This window comes from Melanostigma gelatinosum, assembly GCF_949748355.1.
Source record: "Melanostigma gelatinosum genome assembly, chromosome: 17".
In the NCBI taxonomy this organism is placed as follows: domain Eukaryota; kingdom Metazoa; phylum Chordata; class Actinopteri; order Perciformes; family Zoarcidae; genus Melanostigma; species Melanostigma gelatinosum.
Genome location: NC_136650.1, coordinates 11,791,858 through 11,814,015, shown reverse-complemented (window position 1 = coordinate 11,814,015; position 22,158 = coordinate 11,791,858). Strand labels below are relative to the sequence as shown.

Below are 22,158 nucleotides of genomic sequence, written 5' to 3'. Positions count from 1 at the left end.
GCAGACATGGCCGCCCCACATCCCAGAGCGAAGAGATGCTCGCTGTGTGCCTCTGCAGCATCAAGACGGTTTTATATCTCACATCATTTGAAATCAGAAGACAGTTTCCCTTTGCTCCACTTTTGAAATCAGATCAAAAATAATGAATACACCTTGAAACCCGGGATGCAGTCATCAGAATGTCTCATATTATGTAGCCATGGGTGTGTGTGCGGTTGGAAGCATACAGTGTTTGTTGTACATCTTTGTTGGAGCACTTGCAACATTTACACGAGTGAATTTGGTTTTTAACAGGTGAGATATTTAGTCGTTTACAACTCAGGTCATGACTTTGTTTTTTCCTCTCCTAAGATATTTTCCACCCAATTAGGCTCAAACAGTTGATACTGCTGGTGCTTTGATTACTTTAGAAGCCGAAATGCTCTGTTTGCTGCCTGGGTTTTATCAAATTCCGCTCTAAGCTCTTTAGATGATACAGACTGAGGCTGCATTTCAATTAAATTCCCCACAGAATCTCCCTGGTATTCAAGCATCAGCAGCATTAGAGCTGAGGAGAGGCCAGGGCAATATGGACAACCACAAATGTTTTATTGCTGGGCTAATAAATGAGAGTCTGATAAGATCTTTAGATTTTGGGGAATGATTCAAGTTATTCACCACTGGTTCATAATATAAGTGCTCAATCAGAGAACATAATAGAATCCCACAAAGTTTTAAGTTGTATAAAACACATTCCGAACACATTTTCCTTCACCCCTCTCACATCTAAATGGTACAGTCCTAATCCTACCGTACAGCCTTCTACTGAATGATTGTGCTGCTACCTGACACCTCTGATTTGCTGCTAGGCCTTGTCATGACCCATCACATCTATCTTTTATTGTGTGTGTGTGTGTGTGTGTGTGTGTGTGTGTGTGTGTGTGTGTGTTTCTGCACACATTTCAGTCTGTCTAAACTCTTTATTTATTTCTGTCCTGTTGTTTTTCTGTGACGAATTGACGGACAGTACTCCCGGTGAATGACAGTGGCAGCTCGTTGTTTTGACTCATTCGTGTATTGTGTTCAATCACAAAGAATAAATCACGTCATTCAGGGTCGTGTAATGGGCTGTTCCATTTTGTCTGGGGTCTCTGAAGCTGTGTGGTATCTTTCAACACGTAATACGTCAGATAGATGTTCTGTCCTCTGGTGGTGTTCAGACTGTGAATGACTGAGCAGAGAGAAGCCCTTCCACTCAGCGTTGCGGTTGCCTGGTTACATGTGTAGTTTTAATGTGCGTAACTAGATGTTGGTTACTAACAGAGAACGAGAGCGGACCTTTGATGTATGCATTCATGAATCATGTGGACCGAGCAAATATTTAGCAGGCTCCTGACTGTCGCCCACACCTTTATCTTCAAAACACAGCTTCAGGCACCAAGAGAGTTGGTGTTGGAAGTGTAACTAAACACGGCCACGCACCCTTTCCAGCATAACTCATGATTCCAGTCAGATGCATGACTCAGGAATATTTTATGATCTGTCATTTAGATCAGCAGCAGGAACGGTGGGTCTGGATTCTCCGTGTCACTGCAGCGTTCTCAGTATGTTTTATTGTATTCATTTCCTCTCAACAAGGCCCCTTCATTAAGACGCCCATCATTGACTGCCGCATCACTGCAAACACTCATTTGATTACAAACCAGCAAAAACTAGTTCCTGGCGTGCTTGCCAGCTGTGAACGCTTGGCGAATAATGTAGCAATTGCGTTCGTGCGCCACTACAGTGCCACATTAGTCGGCGGAAAGTGTTTGAAACTAATGTTTGTCATGTCTGTCCTGGAGACTTGTATTCTAGTCGAGGGGAGGAGATAACTGTCGTAGTAAGCTATTCTAGGGAATTTATTTAACACTCACAGCCGACTAGTTTGCATACAACACCTCTAAGGCATGTGTGTGTATATACATATACAAAAAATCTATATGATTAAACATTATTTTTTTGATGACAATGTTGGGATAATGGATAAATAGAAATCACAAGGAAATCAATAGCCGTCTGTTCGTAGACCACTCTGAGACCGCAGTATTTAAGATAAGATTGCTGTTGAAAACGCAACAGTAAGAGTTGCAGAGTAAGAGTAAATGGTGTTGTGTCACAGCAGCCACACATGCTGTATTCTCAATAATATTCTACCAGTTTTCCCTAAATGATAATACGATGGCAGCAGTCATATTCTTACCTTGGTCTCCATGTTACCTTCAGTTACCAGAAATGGCTCATTTAATTCACAGATGCTTTCAGTCTGAACGTGAATTTTTACGAGAAAAAGGTTGTGTAGCTTTCTTGTTTCCCCGTAAATCCCAACAAAGTAAAGCCTGCAGCTCGTGTGGGACATTTTTGTTCAATATTGCAGAATGTCACTGTATAGGTTTTGCATTTGAAAATGTCACCATACCCAACAAAGAGAGAAAGAATTGTAGCTGCAGTTTCAATCTTGGATGCCCAAGGCAAGAGTTCTGAAGAAAAGCAAGCGATACTGCAAAGTATAGCAATAACACTGCTGGAAGGCTGTCGGAGGCTTGAAAGTTAGATTTAATATGTGCCAGCGATGTGCGAGTGCCTCAACTCAGCTGACAGAAACCTCATGAAGCTGCCACTGCTGTTCAACAGACAGAGTGACAGCAGACAGGTGTTATCGGCAGGAAAGAAGCGATAGACCGTGAGACAAGGACAGTGAAAACTGCTGCCTGTATGTGGGGGCAGTTTGAGCTGTGAATGTGTGCTGTGTGTGTGTGTGTGTGTGTGTGTGTGTGTGTGTGTTAGTGAGCCACAGAGCGTGAGGATGATCGATTTGATGATGAGTGTGAAGGCATTGCAAGGCCAGCAGGGTGTGTGTGTGTGTGTGTTTGAGTAGCTTCATGCACATTTCCTTTCTTTTGTATTTTATGTTTTTAGTGTATTGTTTTCATATATGATGATTCTAATGTAAAGTGTCTTTGAGTGTCATGAAAAGCGCTATATAAATAAAATGTATTATTGTTACATCTGCCAGTCATTACAAACTAGTCCCCGGGAAAACAGAACAATGCCTGGATGGTTTATGCCACAGATTACACTGTCAAGTCACACTTTAACCACAATAACGACTCACTCCTTCTCTCTTGTTGTGTGTCAATTCCCCTTGTCACCTGTGCATGCTTACGTATGTTTAATTTGCACACAGAAAGTTCATCCAGTCCCTCTGAAGGAAAAAAACCCAGTGTCTGTATCGTGCACATTTTGTCACTTTACATGCAAGCACTTTTGAAGTGTGTGTGTGTTATATACAGCACTGTTGGCTGCCTTTGGCGGAAACCTGAGCACTTGAGAGATATAGCGAGGCGGACAGAATCTAAAAATGCCGCGGCTGAGTGAGCAGGGCTGAAGAAGAAGAAGAAGAAGAAGAAGAAGAAGAAGCAGTGGCTGTCTCCACTGTCAGGCCTGCCTCTTGGTCTTCAGGCTGTGCCCTGCTGTCTCAGAGTGAAATATTAGGCCTTTAGAAGCAAACGGAAACAAATCCATCTGAGACCAGACAGCTAATTTAAAGTGACGGGTAGAAGAAGGGAGATTTTATATCAGATATTGAACGTTTGATCCTGTTTGTGTGATGTAATGAAACGGCTTACCAGATTGTGGATGGATTGTTCGCACGTTAAGTGTTTAAAGTGTGACTTCAAGATCACGTCCTGTGGCCGTGTCCCTTTCCCCTTTGTCATCAATTTCTCAAAGAATGACACGTGCATGAAAACATTTACCCCCCCTTACACATCCTGCGTCTCACCGCCCATCCCTCTTTTTCTCTCTGTGTCTTTCTAGCCCACATACACAAACAACCTCAGAGGACCATTACATGTCACTGTCTGCACACAGAAGCTGGCTCTAGTGCCGGGCCTGTGGCTGCCATGAAAGACAAACTGACACTTTCATCCGGCCGTCCATCCCTTTGTTTGTCCACCAAGGCTTCAAACGTAACCTTCTCTCCATTGGCACAGCTCCCTCAGCACCTGATATGTGAAGTACACTACAAAGTGTAAATGACTGAGGACCGGCTCAGCGGTGGCTTGAATTGGCTGTTAATGACTCCCTGAGAGATATATTTCCATTTGAAAAATTGCTTGTTATTTACGGTCACTGAAATGGAGCCTGTCAGTGTTCTAAATCAAAATCCTTTATAGCTAAGACATTTTACTCAACAAAATTCTGAAAGAGCTCTAATTAAGATTAGCGCTTCAGAAATCCTGCTGAAAAAGTGTCCTCGGTGAAATAAGATTCGTTCCTGTTTGCAAGTGAGCCCAAATTAGCATTTCCTGTACAGAAGAGAAGCGGTGACCAAGCTTGTATGATGAACGCGTAAACCTAAGATTTGCATCAGCCAAGCTGTGAGAAAATGACTCTATTTAGTCAAATCTAAAGCTTGAGTTGAATCCTAAAGATTTGAATTGCCCTTAATGGTGTGTTTCCTCTCCACTTTTCAGCGGGGGTTCTCGGCTTCTTCTCTCACAATACAATAGCTGCAAATAAAAGGCAAAGCTCGTGAGTTTTGGTCTCTGCGTTTCTGTGTATGGACACACGCTATGAAAGAAAATTCACACAGTTCTGCTTCAGACACAAACTTGCTAACATAAAGCAAATAAAATACACACTGCATGTTTATGATCAGCAGGGAAATGGATTTTTTTCCGCTTGTTTATTATGTCTATATGAATATATCAAAAGCTGCACACACAGGTGCATGCTCGCCCACACGTCCACATAAGCAAGCACACACACACTCACACACACACACTAACACGTGTACACATCCTGACATACCAGCCTATTTCCTGTGGCTTTTGCTTCCTGCATTTGTACAGAACATACCAGCTGTTTTTTCTACCGCACAGAACAGATATCAGTGTAATTACTTATTTCACATCGATCCGTCTGCACAAATAGCCATCTGAACGAGCAGAGCAAGACCATATTGATGTTCTTTTTTTAATTTTTTGTTTCTCCTGGGCTTTCGCGGTGTCGAGGTGAGAAGGAGGGCAGCTTTGTGAGAACGTGGTGTGTATGGCGGTTGTATATGATGAGCTTCTGCTCGATAGAAACAGACCTGTGAGGCGGACATGCGTCGCTGGTTTTGTTTGCCTGGATCATGATTGCGGAAACAGATGCACCAAGAAACACGGCGTGTACAAACTCAGGTAGTACACCGGGAGTTTTATTTCATGTGTTTCTTGTAAAAGATTTTCTGTTAAAAATGTTTTTTAACAGGAAATTCATTGAGACTGTGTGACTGTCATTCACACATGGATTTTTTTCTTTTTCTCTTGAAGAAAAAAAATCCTCTCTGTGCTAATTTCCAAAGAGGTGTTTCAGTTGTTAGACTGTAGCAGCTATTCCACCCGAGTGCAAAAATAGTTTATTTTAGTCTTTGTAATTGAATGAAATTATGTCATTTCGACATCATCTGCTGTGACTAACATGCAATTGCCTTAGCTCCTATGAATCATCACCAGAGGTGCATGTCTGTGTGAGCCCTCATTCACCACTCTACGTTTGAATTATGTCCCATAAGTGTGGAATAGACGGTTTTGTGAGGCTCGCTTGAGCGTTTGTGTTGGTGTAGTGCTTCTACCAATTCTACACCCGATTCAGGGATGTCTGTCTAACTGTATGTGCAGCTCAGCCTGCAAGGACAGAATGTGTTGGGGTTTAATGGCTTGTGCTCCTACACTAAAGAGACTAGTAGGAGAAGACATAGCATAAGAAGAGAAATGTATGGCAGGTGGCTTTATGTTGTAAAGAAGGTTGGAAAGATGTAAAAATAAAGATCCTCATTAAACGTAAAAAATGACATAAACCATCACTCTATGACATGTTTTTATTTTTTTTTATTTGAATAGTAAGGGAAGCATGTGACCTCAGCAACTCTCAAAACTGATTTGATGGACAAAAGGACAGGTTTAGACATGGAGACAGACAGATGGGCTCACACACTCAGTATATAGATGACTAAACGGACAGCTCAGGCTAATAATGGATTGAGAATTTGATTAGTGACGGGGACGAGAAGACAGGATCTAGCTCCATCATTACTGCCGTCTGTCCGAAAACCCTAATTATAGCCCAACACACTGACCCTTTTCTCCCTCACTACCCTCACTGTCCTCTTACTAACCCCACACAATGCTCGACAATCTGAACAAAGCTTCCCTGAGGCCTCTAATCTAATAGAGCAGTCTCTACAAGACACACACACTAGCCGACAGAGCGGGTATAGGACACAGTCTGGAGGGAAGGATGAGGGACTGATGGAGAAAGAAGACATGTAGTCAGATGAAGGAGATAAATTGGACACTGATTGAGGAATAACATCGAGAGAGCGAGAGGGAGAGAGAGAGAGATTATTTTACAAGTCTCCAAGGGCTGTCAATGTGGTGTTCATGATGAGGGAGCTCTGGTGGGACCTTATTGTTCCCTTGTTTGTATATATGTGTGTGTCAGCCTCTTTTATTCCTGTTCTGTGTGAGGGCGATCACACAGTCTCTGATCCAGCAGTGCACTTAACACTCCTGAAGCAGTGTATTGATTTGGGGGGCGGTGTACACAGAGGAACGGTCGTGACTGGTGCAGAGCTGTGTAACACGGGAAAGCTCAACATGACCTGTGATGTAAATGCAAATAGTCATAAGGAGGCAATGTTGAAAATGCATCAGACGACCAGCCATCGACCTCTGTGCATGTGGCACATGTCACTCTGTTTGTTTTTGTTTGTACTGTGGGTAGCTGTCTGCATGCTTTCATGCTTCCATGCCAGACTCATGCAGGAGAGAATAGGTTCAGTGTCAACATGAGGAAGAAGAGCTGGTTGTTGCATTTGTGTACGAGTACAAACGAGTACAAGTCTACCAAAGATAGATTACTTACGATTTCAGTCATCAAATATACTTTAGCTATGACGACCAAATTCTTGCCAGCGTAGGATACAATCACAGTGAAGTTAAAAAAGGTACATGCAGCATTGTTGATTGAGGACAGAATGAACAGAAGTATATTCAATTTGGCTAGGCATCTTTTTAAACTCACCATTCCCTAAATTGGATGTTTGTTGTCTGTATTAACCCAGGATCAAAGAGATGGGACACATCAGACATTTTATATGTAGTGGTGTAGTGGCCTGGCTCTTGCCACAGTTGTTAGCGTCAGCGAGTCATCTTATATAATGCTGCCATCTATCAGAGGGAGACAAGTGAACTAAAGAGACAGCCTTTCTGAGCCTCCAGGCTGCAGCCGTGCCCACACACACACACACACACACACACACACACACACACAAACAGAGAATGTTTCTCTGTCTGCAGGGTCGTGCTCTCTGTCACCCCGTCTCTTAAATATGCCCCTCCCACTTCCGTCCTGTCCACACAGACATCTTTATCTGCCAGGACAGGGCCAAGTGCACTGTTCAGGCCAATCACAGAGTCCTGCGTGGACCAATCAGAATCCAGTAAATACCTTGGACTCTTCTAATTTCTCTACTTTGTGCCTCCTCGTTTTCATCCTTCTTCGTCCTCCTGTCCTCTGACCCGGAAATTCATCTTCATCTTGAAGAATTTCTCAATTCCTAAAATGCATCTCGAGGAGAGAGGAGAGAGGAGAGAGGAGAGAAGAGGTGGAGGAGCTATGAGTGAGGATGCACAGCTGCGGAAGTCTTTTCGACACCTGTGATGTATCAAACAGGCGTGACAAAAGACGGATGATGCAGCTGTGCCGCACGTCATATTCGATTGAGTCACTTTAAAATACTGCTCTGAAGCACGGATGTCTCATTCTGCCTCAGCTCCTTGCATTTTTTCCTTGCCTCCTCTGATCACATCTAAGGTGGGAGGGACTAGGACACAAGGAGAGGAGCTGAGGCAAAGAATCGAGGACTTATAAACTGAGAAGTAAGACGACGGGACGTTCAAAGCTCGGCGCATTTAAGACTATTTTTATATGCTGTCAAAATAATCGGAGAAAATACAAGGCCATTTCAAAAACCCAACAGCCTAACTTCTAATGTATGCCGTTTAGTCAGTGACTCAACGGCAACTGAATGAATTGTAATCTTTAAATCCAAGAGGGAATACAGCAAACGTAGCAGCCATTGTTTTCCTGAGCAGCAGTGATACATACTCATCCTGAACCGCTCTTTAAATGCCACAGCATGACTGAGGATGCAGACAGCAGCAAATGATTCTTGCTTTTACTGAAGTGTGTGCAGCAGAGAGGTTTGCCCGTGTGATACCGTGTGGCCCAACCGTGCAACCGACAGGAGGCAACGTATTGAGTCGCTGAGGGTGAATTGCAGAATGCACTGAGCTCTACATTCTGCTTGAGTAAAGATTGAATTTGGCTGCTTTCTATCTGCCGTAGCACTCACTCAGGTGAAAGGGTACGAGAAATATGTAAGATGTGTCAGTAAAAGTTACGTTTTGACTATTTATACAGTCTTCCCTCATGAATTGATTTTCATGAGATTTATGGGAGAGCAGCTAGACCTTGAGCCAATTAAAATTGACGATATGTTAGTGGTTATTCAGGTTTATATGAGGTATTTGTTATATTTTAGACATGAATCTTGAAGATATGTTTGTAAGAATTGCCATTTTTGCTGGTGCTTTCTATGTTTTTGGAGCAACTAACCCTATCCGCATACTTAAAAAAACATTCATCTCTCTTTTCCCCCAGTGGAGCTCGACGCGGAGCACGCACAGAGGGTCCCTGGGGCAGAACAGGGAGGGGCCCCTGCCCCCCAGGTCAAGCTGAAAGAAAGGCAGAAGTTCTTTGAGGAGGCCTTCCAGCAAGACATGGAGCAGTACTTGTCCACTGGCTACCTGCAGATCGCTGAGAGGAGAGGTGAGGTCAGAGGTTCTTCAGATACCACAGTCCTGCTCTTTGATTATATTTGAACAGCTTGGAAGCTTTTGTTTTGGTCTGAGGCCTGCAAAGGAAAAAAAGAAAATGTTGAGGAGTTCATGTTTGGGTTGTGGTGTCTGTTACTAATTCAAGGGTGAATGCAATGCCATCCAGCGTTCAAATGACTTCATTCCACAGTTCCGATACCATCAGCTGAATCCTTTACACTTCAACTGCAAATCAGGAGATTGAGCCATAACGGCTTTCTGCAGCAAGACTCCACAAACCGAGAGCCTGTCACAAGTAGAGCCATTTCTCTGCATCATGCCATAGCGCCATATCAATGTAGTCTTCTGTAATGGAACCCTTCTGCAGTTTACCCCGTGTATTACTGATGACAACTAGTGCTAAAATACCCAAATGATTAAATGAGGGACTTCATGAGATATGCACCCTGCACTGAAAGATGTTGGACTCTACCAGCCCAGAGTTTCCTCTTCTTTTACTCACCTGTCCTGCTCCCTTAATCCTCTGGAAGCGGCTTATTAGAGAGTGTTGTGGAGCAGTGAGGAAGGAGGAAAGATGAAATGAAAGGAGACTTAAGGAGAGGAGCAGAGAGACTCAAAACTGTTTCTTTTTCAGACCAATGCTGTTTTTTCACAATATCCACAACAAAATCACCAAAGGTTTGAGGTGCAGTGAGTGAAATACTCACAGCTCATAGTCAGAGTCTTGTCATTCGTTCACTGTAAAAAGACAGGGGAGATGCTTACATTTAGGCTTGACGCTTCAAATGATGTAATTCCGAGTACAAAGGCGAGCATGTGGGATGCTCAACAAAAATCCGTGACAGACCAATTCAAATCAACCAGTCATATTTGCGATATGAATACTAATAATTAGTTACAGAGGGGACTTTCATTATAATTCTGTTGAAGTACATCTGGAAAAAAAAGGCTGTGGTTCGAAACTCAATGACACACAAAACACTGCGACTCATTATCTTGCGCAGCTACACATCCCTGCAGCCGGGCGGCGCCACTGAAGAGCAAAGATACAGCTGGGGACATTGAGGAAGAGGGGAGCGAGATAAAAAGAATGAACTGAAAGGAGATCGTCAAGAAGAGGAGAGAAAGGGCTGCGGATGTCACGAGCCACTGAGCTATCAAAAGCCAGTCTCAAGGGTCTTACACACACACACACACACACACATACTCTACGCCATCTCACTGGAGGCGAACACAGTCCTTCCCAACAGGGGAGCCTTTTAGGCGAGGTCACGGTGAGGCTAAAAGAAGAACATGTTGGAGGCAGTCACGTGGAAATGATGTTCTCAAAGCAGTGCTTTCTGGACCAAAACTTTCACAACATAGCCGTAGTGTTGTGTGTGTGTGTGTGTGTGTGTGTGTGTGTGCGGTGCGCATTAGTTTCTTTTTTATTCATGTGCTGGAAAGACGGCTCCATTTAGGCCCGAAAACTGAATCGACATCTCCCGTACCATGTTGTGTTATGAGGCTGAATAGCTGCTATGTGGTGGTAATTCTGTAGCTGACAAGCCAGATATGTAAATGCCTTTGAGAAGCGTCTGCATACTGAGAAGCTATTAGCGAGCATTAGACCCTTGTTCCTTTAAGATGTGTCACAGAAAACACCACTGCTGTCTCCACAGAGAAAGAGAGAGAAGGAGAACATTTCTTTCCATTTTATACACCAATCCAGTAGTGTGTGTGTGTGTGTGCGTGTGTGTGTGTGTGTGTGTTTAAATAAAACACAACATCCATTTGTGTGTGTGTATGCTTTAAAGCCATCTGGGTTTGTGTGTTACTTTATGTACATGAGAATCAGTTTCAATCAGAATCAGAATCACAACCGTTTATTGCCTCGGTATGTGCACGGGTCGTGCATAACGTTTAAAAATCAACAACAATCAACACAGTACAAAAAGTAGAAACGTATTGAAATTTAGAGTAACATATGAAATGAAGTGAAATACAAAATGAAGTGCACAAGCGAACAGATAACAGGACGATAAACAAGTGAGAGGTAAGTGTAATGTAAAAGTGTCGAGTGTATTTAAATAAGAAACCTAGAGGGGATGTGCGGGGGAGAGACCGGGTCAGTGGGGGTCCCGGGCTTTGTTGACGGGAAGAAACTGTTCATGAGGCGTGAGGTCTTGGTCCTGATGGACCGCAGCCTCCTGCCAGCGTGCAAAGTGTGTGTTGCGTACATTTGTGGACAATCAAATGAATGTGTCTCTGTGTCTGTGTGTGTGTGTGTGTGTGTGTGTGATCTTTTGTTGCTATTTGAAGGACGGAGAGACTTTTGGGGCAGTCTCCATGGGAAATAACATTCCCCTTCTTTCTCTCTTTCCTCGCTCTTTATTCTGCTCTCCCTCCCTGTGCCGCCCTCCTCTGCTCTCCTCATTTCCTTGAGGTACGGTAGCCAATGGCATCTTTCTCTCACTGCTGCGCGCCGACCAATCATCGCCCTTCTTCCTCTTGTGCTCGCAACTCTGCCCCCCACCACCACCACCACCCCCCCCTCATCCCCACAGTGCACTGACTGGCCGTTTGTGATGCATGCAGCACATCATGATGGTGAACAGGGGGGTTTGTACCCCTGCAAGGTGGTGAATCCAGGACTGTAGTCGTATTCGCTGGGGGTGGAGGAGGAGTTTCCAATGAGTTTGTTGTATACTGCTGATTAAACCTGATTATGGCTTTGATCTGTTTTTACGTATTGTATTGTTTCCGATTTGGTGCTGGGTTCATTGTATCATGTGGCCAGGTCGATCTTTCATCCCATTGAATGTGAATTTAATTTAAATTTTGTTTTACCCAGCCTTGAAATATACATGCGTGGGTACCATGTTGATTACTTACATGATTATTTACATATGGGCAGATAGAAACATGAATTATTTGGAAGGATGTGAACCTATCCTGGAATAATGTTGCTCGTGGCCTTCATATACAGCTTCCTACATGTAGTGACACCTGGCAATCCATTATTTGTGGTGATCGCTGGACAAAATGTGTAATGTACACAAAGCTTACTCATTTCAAATAACATCCAGCCTGAATGTGCCCATTTGCTTCTGCATTGCAACTTTTAAAAACCTGTCCTCCTGGACTCAGCCCCTTGCCGCTGCCCTGCTTGGTCTTGTGCGGGGCTAATATCTTGCTGTCTCATGTTGTGTCCAGAGCCAATAGGAAGCATGTCGTCCATGGAGGTGAACGTGGACATGCTGGAGCAGATGGATCTGATGGACATGTCTGACCACGAAGCCCTGGATGTGTTTCTGCACTCCGGGGGAGAGGACAACAGCGCTACCTCGCCTGTCGCAGGTTGGTGGCCGCAAACACACACACGCAAAGGACGTGTACCCGAACTAAATTCATTTAAACTTCAATAACTCATACTGCACTGAATTGCTGAAGTGAAATACACTTCTACAGCTAATCCAGCTCAAAGACTTCGATGACGTAGAAATATGTGACTCGGAAGATTGACAGGAAAAGTCTTTCGGCGAAATACACCAACACCATCTGTCCACATCTGCTTGGGAAAATTCAACAACAACAGCTCAGTCTTTGTGGAAAAATAATTGAATGCAAGTAAATCCTTTCAATGTCTGTCGGTGACGAGCAAGTTCAAACAAAACCTATGAAGCAATTCCAACAATTAGAACAGTGCCCAAGATAGAGAATGAATAATTAATAATAAATCATATATATATATTTTTTTTTATCAATCGGAAAAAGGTTTACTTCCCCAATGACTGTAGAAGTATACCACTGCAGAATCACGTATTCACCTAAACCTCTCCCAAAGATGACTGTTTTTAAAAGGTAAATAACTGTATTTTACTTTTAAAACAGAGATTCTTCATCTTTTTTCTCTGTGATTTAGCCGAGACATCACGTCTATGTACAGTCGACCGTTAGACCTCTTTTAATGGCAAAATCGCTATACTAGAAAATAACCTCTGTAGCCCAATTAGCTATAGCATTTAAAATTTAAAATTGAGTAAAAGTTTACATTAAAGCTACTATTTTGGTGTACAGACGTATCTGTTGTCGTTCGACAGCTGTCTAATTGATGACTAGGCTATACCTGCATGGGCTATAGTTTAGCGTCTGCTCCGCTTTCACCAGCAGCCTAAATTTAGCTGTGGTCTATGTTCAGACAGATGTCTTTTAAACCGCAAAATTGATTATTGCGAGGGAAATATCTAAAAGGTGCCCCGCCCACATATACAGCGTTCCAATAAATATATTAAATTACTGTTAATGATGATGCAACATCTCCAGGAAGAAACATGCATTTGATTAATTTACTAAAACGAATTGGATAATTAAGCTTACTTTCTGTTTGTGAAGTTTGATTGGCTTCAAGGTCGCAGGTTAATTGATATAGCAATAAGACGTATATTTGACTATACCTACACTACACTATAACAATACTTGAGCTGTGTTTAGACGCCGAATTAAACTTTCACTGTTATGAATATGAATTGAATATGATCATTTAAATCAATGATTCTGAAAACTATTCACGGAGCCCAGGGGACCCCACTTTGAGAATCACTGATCTAAGGGACTCCTCTTTTTCCCAGATCCAGATGTTGAGTCCTTCACCACAGAGATCAGTCTCCAGGTCCCCACCCAGGCCGAGCTACGCCACAAGCTTTCTTCCCTTTCATCCACCTGCACCGACTCTGCCAGCCAAGACACGGAGGCCGGGGACGAGGATGAGGACGAGGAGGAGGAGGAAGAGGAAGAGGAGCAAGGAGGAGGCGGCGGAGGTGTTGGAGGAAGAAGGAGGAGAAGGGCCCCCGTGGTGGTGACCCTTGATGAAGAGGAGGTGCACCTTGACACAGCGTTGGTGGACGGGGTGAACCAGACCAACAAAGACAGTGAGAAGAGCAGGCCGAAGGTTTGAGGACACACGGGCTGGATTTAAACACAAACGCACAGAGCCGCAAAATCAAACGGAGATATATATATATAACAATATTGGCTTCCTTCTCAAATTGTCATACTGAAGAAAAAGATGTGAAAGAAAACACACCGAGGTTGCACTAACTGCCACATGACCTTGCCTTAAAAGACCACTGATGTGAGTTTTCAATTCTAATTGAATCCTATAAAATAGGTTTGAGTTCCCTTTTGCATACAAGCATTGGATGGCTTAACATTCACATAAATAGTTTGAAACTATTTAGAAAATGCTCTCATATTCTGTTTCTATGTCTGTGCATGTTGAGACCAGGAGAGACCTGTGACTGATCCGTAGGAAGTAAGAGACACACACACTAAAATCACCCATGCGCCCCTCTTGCTGTTTTCATGCTTCACGCTCACACTTACATATTCGCTAAATTGTAATTCATGTGTTGGAGACTCTGGACTTTTTTTTGCAGAATATAAATACACGATGGTGTTTTGATCCAAACACTTGTCAAACGGGAAAGGCTTTTAAAAGCTCTATCAGGTTATGGCATTTTATGAAAGAATAATCTCTCCATTGCCTCTAGTGGTGTCTAGCCATGCAGGTTTTGTCATATCATTTTTAATGCGTCGACAAATGGCAATTAAAAAATTACAAACGGCTCAAAACCTGGACTGATAAAACCTTCAATCCATCACCTTTTCTGTGAATGTTTAATACGTGCTGATGGAAAATGTGGTAGAAATAAATTCCCCTGCGCGTGTTATACAGACCTTTTTACAGCCGACATAAAAAAATATGCTTGCACCTGTTTTAACATCAAAACACAACTGTTTCAGTGCAACAGGTGTTTCTCATAGTAACGTATACGCAGATGGTTGGCGTAGATAAAAAAAAACCACACGTAGGAGTATGTATTTAAAGTTGACTGCAGGTTTTTACCAGGACACCTGTAACCAACCACAGACGTATTCGGCGGAGAGACACCAGTTAACACGGCCACTCAATAAACCAAAACACTGGCAGCATCAGGGGCCCCGTGTTCGATCCCGGGCTGGACGTTGTGTGGAGTTTACATGTTCTCCTCGCGTTCACCGGGTTCTCCAGCTTCCTCCCACATTCCAAAGACATGCAATTTCGGTTAACTGATGGCTGCCCGTAGGTGTTAACGTGTGCGTGAATGGTTGTCCGTCTCAATGTGTCAGCCCTGCGATAGTCTAGTGACCTGTCCAGGGTGTTCCACCCTGCCTATCGGAGTGGATGGATTGGATTGGAGACCATTAAATTAACAAAACACAGTGAGAAAAATCTCTGTTGGTTTTGGTTGTCTGTTCCAGTTTATCTTCTGGACCCTGAAGAAGGCCTTCAGCACTCCTTTGTCTGAGGGAGGAAAACAACGTTCATGCATAGTGAAGCACACGCGAGGCTCGCTCTCTCTGGGTTGGGGTCGGTGACAGCATCCAATCCCACGGCGACAGTTGATATCGTAGGGCGATTTGAGCAAAGGTAGCACCTTTTGTTTGCTCTCGGCAGCTCAAATTCTGAAGGGTCCCCACGGACCATATACTCCGCTCTGCCGCTGCAGCCTCAAGTGGGCCTCTCTCTGGCTGATTTCGGCTGAATTACGGAGTCAGACAAAACACTGTAAAATCTACATCCATAAGATCCTCTGCACTCACATTTTGGAATGCCATTTTTGCTGTTCGAAATGTAACACAAGCAACGAAAACAAGGACGCTTTTGAGCGTCATTGCGCCACAACTACCAGACTCGCACTCGGTAGTTCTTCCGTATACAAAGTGCATCACTGTCACGCGACTGTCACGTAACAATCCATATCTATCTCAGCTGTAGATAAGGGTGAACATCGGTGAATTGTCCTTTTATTATCGCGAATACTATATCGTGAACAAATGATCTGCAGGGGGCACATGGAAGCATCTTTCACGACTTTATGGATATGCTGAAGCCCCAAAGCTTGTTTTCAATTCTTTAACTGGTTTATGAGCTACATATTGCAAGATTTTAAATACAAGCTACCGAAAAATACTTTGGTGCCATTGGCTTTGATAAAGATGGAGTGATAGATGGCAGTCACCTGGCAGTGGGTTTCACACCACATTAGTACTGTATAGCTGACAGACAGAGATGGAGTTCAGGTACCAAGATATCAATGATTTAACACACACACACGCACACAGGAGAGTTACTCATTGCCATTACTTTGACCAATAACTTTGGAACTTCTCCTTTTGAACGAGGACCAAATCCCTGTTGGGACTGTGTGCTATATGCACTCGACAACACACCCAGAAGGTTGAGCTGTATCCACATTCTTTTTGTACAGAAATGTTTACATTTGTGTGATGTGATAGCATTACTCCGTCCTTTCTTTCCCCCTGCCAACACTTTCTGACTTTAATAAATGTTTCTCCCCCCCCGAGCATTGTTTAATTTCCATCGAAGCGTTTCGGGAAAACAATAAAGAATGAAACATGAGCAGGATTTAGAGTTGGAGCATGTTAATAGTCCCTGTGCTCTGGATTTGTGGTCCTGCCTGAGGTCTTAAGGGAAAGCTGACGTGGTGAGGAAATGGATAAAGAGTAGAGGGCTTTGACATAAGGGGGTTTTCTCTTGGGAAAGAATATTTACCAAGTATATATTTGTCATTACAATATAATGTTTTTTAACTGAAAAGTAAGCAATACTAGTGTTATAATGAGTGTCATTTAAATGCTGAGAGTGGATGTTGTGGGGTTAATGTGTGCCACTCATTCCAGTGCACTTTAATTAAGCTTCTATTATATTATATTATGACTGTTTATGAGGTGGGTGATAACGTCATCCATGTACCGTATGTCCACCGGGACTTGCCGACCTGACTGGGATCTGACGAGCCGGACAATCTGTCTTCCACCATTTAAGATGATCTCCAATGCTGCTGTGGAAAGGATGGGGGAGATGGAGTAACCAGTATATTATCTTGAAAAAGGTTTTAAAAAGTTATAATATAGTTTATCAAAAAAAGGCATGAAGAAGTCAAAGTGTAATAAGTAAAAAATATTTTAATCTGAATATAGTGTCAAAAAAAGTCATAGTATGGTATGTAGAAAAAATCAGTGTATTATGAAGCTAAAGTATGAATAAAAGGTGTTAAAAATCATTTCATAGTATAGTACAGAATGTTAAAAAGTATTGAAAAAGCAAAGTACAGCATGTCGAAAAGTATCGCATTTCTTTTTTCCTCTTTTTTCTACATGCTATACTGTGACGTTTCTTACATTTCGAAATGCTTTATTACGCTTTCTCTTTTTTGACATGCTAGAGTAGTGATGATCTTGCCATATGAACCTTTGTTACGTTAGACTTTTTTCACATTTTTGACATGCTATACAATGACTTTTTCATTTTTTTCGACATGCTACATCACACTTTTTTCCGACATGCTATAATCTGACTTTTTCACTTTTATTCGACATGCTATACTATGACTTTACATTTTTCGACACGCTGTACTATGACTTTATTCGACACGCTATACTATGACTTTTTCCGACACCCTATACTATGACTTTTTTCGACACGCTGTACTATGACTTTATTCGACACGCTATACTATGACTTTATTCGACACGCTATACTATGACTTTTTCGACACGCTGTACTATGACTTTTTTCGACATGCTATACTATGACTTTATTCGACACGCTGTACTATGACTTTTTCGACACGCTGTACTATGACTTTATTCGACACGCTATACTATGACTTTATTCGACACGCTGTACTATGACTTTTTCGACACGCTGTACTATGACTTTTTTCGACACGCTGTACTATGACTTTATTCGACACGCTATACTATGACTTTTTCCGACACGCTGTACTATGACTTTATTCGACACGCTGTACTATGACTTTATTCGACACGCTATACTATGACTTTTTTCGACACGCTGTACTATGACTTTATTCGACACGCTATACTATGACTTTTTTCGACACGCTGTACTATGACTTTATTCGACACGCTATACTATGACTTTATTCGACACGCTGTACTATGACTTTATTCGACACGCTATACTATGACTTTATTCGACACGCTGTACTATGACTTTATTCGACACGCTATACTATGACTTTTTTCGACACGCTGTACTATGACTTTATTCGACACGCTATACTATGACTTTATTCGACACGCTATACTATGACTTTATTCGACACGCTATACTATGACTTTATTCGACACGCTATACTATGACTTTATTCGACACGCTGTACTATGACTTTATTCGACACGCTATACTATGACTTTTTTCGACACGCTGTACTATGACTTTATTCGACACGCTATACTATGACTTTTTTCGACACGCTGTACTATGACTTTTTTCGACACGCTGTACTATGACTTTTTTCGACACGCTGTACTATGACTTTTTCCGACACGCTATACTATGACTTTATTCGACACGCTGTACTATGACTTTATTCGACACGCTATACTATGACTTTTTTCGACACGCTGTACTATGACTTTATTCGACACGCTATACTATGACTTTATTCGACACGCTATACTATGACTTTTTCCGACACGCTGTACTATGACTTTTTTCGACACGCTGTACTATGACTTTATTCGACACGCTATACTATGACTTTATTCGACACGCTATACTATGACTTTATTCGACACGCTGTACTATGACTTTATTCGACACGCTATACTATGACTTTATTCGACATGCTGTACTATGACTTTTTTCGACACGCTATACTATGACTTTATTCGACACGCTATACTATGACTTTTTCCGACACGCTATACTATGACTTTATTCGACACGCTGTACTATGACTTTATTCGACACGCTGTACTATGACTTTTTCCGACACGCTATACTATGACTTTATTCGACACGCTGTACTATGACTTTATTCGACACGCTGTACTATGACTTTTTCCGACACGCTATACTATGACTTTATTCGACACGCTATACTATGACTTTTTTCGACACGCTGTACTATGACTTTATTCGACACGCTATACTATGACTTTTTCCGACACGCTATACTATGACTTTATTCGACACGCTATACTATGACTTTTTCCGACACGCTGTACTATGACTTTATTCGACACGCTATACTATGACTTTATTCGACACGCTGTACTATGACTTTTTCCGACACGCTATACTATGACTTTATTCGACACGCTGTACTATGACTTTATTCGACACGCTATACTATGACTTTTTTCGACACGCTGTACTATGACTTTATTCGACACGCTATACTATGACTTTTTTCGACACGCTGTACTATGACTTTTTTCGACACGCTGTACTATGACTTTATTCGACACGCTATACTATGACTTTTTTCGACACGCTGTACTATGACTTTATTCGACACGCTATACTATGACTTTATTCGACACGCTGTACTATGACTTTATTCGACACGCTATACTATGACTTTATTCGACACGCTGTACTATGACTTTATTCGACACGCTATACTATGACTTTATTCGACACGCTATACTATGACTTTATTCGACACGCTGTACTATGACTTTATTCGACACGCTATACTATGACTTTATTCGACACGCTGTACTATGACTTTTTTCGACACGCTATACTATGACTTTATTCGACACGCTATACTATGAATTTTTCCGACACGCTATACTATGACTTTATTCGACACGCTGTACTATGACTTTTTCCGACACGGTATACTATGACTTTATTCGACACGCTATACTATGACTTTTTTCGACACGCTGTACTATGACTTTATTCGACACGCTATACTATGACTTTTTTCGACACGCTGTACTATGACTTTTTTCGACACGCTGTACTATGACTTTTTCCGACACGCTGTACTATGACTTTTTCCGACACGCTGTACTATGACTTTATTCGACACGCTGTACTATGACTTTATTCGACACGCTGTACTATGACTTTATTCGACACGCTATACTATGACTTTTTTCGACACGCTGTACTATGACTTTATTCGACACGCTATACTATGACTTTATTCGACACGCTGTACTATGACTTTATTCGACACGCTGTACTATGACTTTATTCGACACGCTATACTATGACTTTTTTCGACACGCTGTACTATGACTTTATTCGACACGCTGTACTATGACTTTATTCGACACGCTGTACTATGACTTTATTCGACACGCTATACTATGACTTTTTTCGACACGCTGTACTATGACTTTATTCGACACGCTATACTATGACTTTATTCGACACGCTGTACTATGACTTTATTCGACACGCTGTACTATGACTTTTTTCGACACGCTGCACTATGACTTTATTCGACACGCTATACTATGACTTTATTCGACACGCTATACTATGACTTTATTCGACACGCTGCACTATGACTTTATTCGACACGCTATACTATGACTTTATTCGACACGCTATACTATGACTTTATTCGACACGCTATACTATGACTTTATTCGACACGCTGTACTATGACTTTATTCGACACGCTGTACTATGACTTTTTCCGACACGCTATACTATGACTTTATTCGACACGCTGTACTATGACTTTTTCCGACACGCTGTACTATGACTTTATTCGACACGCTATACTATGACTTTATTCGACACGCTATACTATGACTTTTTCCGACACGCTGTACTATGACTTTTTCCGACACGCTATACGATGACTTTATTCGACACGCTGTACTATGACTTTATTCGACACGCTATACTATGACTTTTTTCGACACGCTGTACTATGACTTTATTCGACACGCTATACTATGACTTTATTCGACACGCTGTACTATGACTTTTTTCGACACGCTATACTATGACTTTATTCGACACGCTATACTATGACTTTTTCCGACACGCTATACTATGACTTTATTCGACACGCTGTACTATGACTTTTTCCGACACGCTATACTATGACTTTATTCGACACGCTATACTATGACTTTTTTCGACACGCTGTACTATGACTTTATTCGACACGCTATACTATGACTTTTTCCGACACGCTATACTATGACTTTATTCGACACGCTATACTATGACTTTTTCCGACACGCTGTACTATGACTTTATTCGACACGCTATACTATGACTTTATTCGACACGCTATACTATGACTTTTTCCGACACGCTGTACTATGACTTTATTCGACACGCTATACTATGACTTTATTCGACACGCTATACTATGACTTTTTCCGACACGCTGTACTATGACTTTTTCCGACATGCTATACTATGACTTTATTCGACACGCTATACTATGACTTTATTCGACACGCTGTACTATGACTTTATTCGACACGCTATACTATGACTTTTTTCGACACGCTGTACTATGAATTTTTCCGACACGCTGTACTATGACTTTATTCGACACGCTGTACTATGACTTTTTTCGACACGCTGTACTATGACTTTTTTCGACACGCTGTACTATGACTTTATTCGACACGCTGTACTATGACTTTTTTCGACATGCTGTACTATGACTTTTTTCGACACGCTATACTATGACTTTATTCGACACGCTATACTATGACTTTATTCGACACGCTGTACTATGACTTTATTCGACACGCTGTACTATGACTTTATTCGACACGCTGTACTATGACTTTATTCGACACGCTATACTATGACTTTATTCGACACGCTGTACTATGACTTTTTTCGACACGCTATACTATGACTTTATTCGACACGCTATACTATGACTTTATTCGACACGCTGTACTATGACTTTTTTCGACACGCTGTACTATGACTTTATTCGACACGCTGTACTATGACTTTTTTCGACACGCTGTACTATGACTTTTTTCGACACGCTGTACTATGACTTTTTCCAACATGCTGTACTATGTGGACCCACTTCAGTTCGCCTACCAGTCCGGCATCGGGGTGGATGACGCCGTCATCTTCCTGCTGCAGAGATGCCTCTCTCACCTGGAAAAGGCTGGAAGCACTGTGAGAGTCATGTTCTACGACTTCTCCAGTGCCTTCAACACCATCCAGCCTTTGCTTCTGAGGGACAAGCTGGAGCAGACCGGGGTGGACCACCACCTCACTGCATGGATCCTGGACTACCTCACCAACCGTCCACAGTATGTGCGGATACGGGAGTGTGAGTCAGATCGGGTGTCCTGCAGCACAGGGGCCCCACAGGGAACCGTTCTGGCTCCATTCCTCTTCTCCATTTACACCTCGGACTTCAAACATAACTCT

The 22,158-nt window shown here is 42.2% G+C and overlaps 1 protein-coding gene across 2 annotated transcripts in view; it reads left to right on the top strand.

The window, feature by feature from the left end:
- Nucleotides 1–16,187, top strand: part of dtnbp1b (dystrobrevin binding protein 1b) — a 29,361-nt gene extending 13,174 nt beyond the window's left edge. Inside the window, exons 2-4 of one of the 2 annotated variants that reach the window (XM_079288705.1) lie at nt 8,734–8,901; nt 12,114–12,248; nt 13,520–16,187. In XM_079288705.1, the coding sequence (XP_079144831.1) occupies nt 8,734–8,901; nt 12,114–12,248; nt 13,520–13,845 (629 nt within the window). In that variant the 3' untranslated portion in view covers nt 13,846–16,187. Of the gene's footprint in view, nt 1–8,733; nt 8,902–12,104; nt 12,249–13,519 lie in introns of both variants that reach the window. The other variant, XM_079288704.1, reaches the window with a different exon arrangement.
- The last annotated feature ends 5,971 nt before the right edge of the window (nt 16,188–22,158 follow it).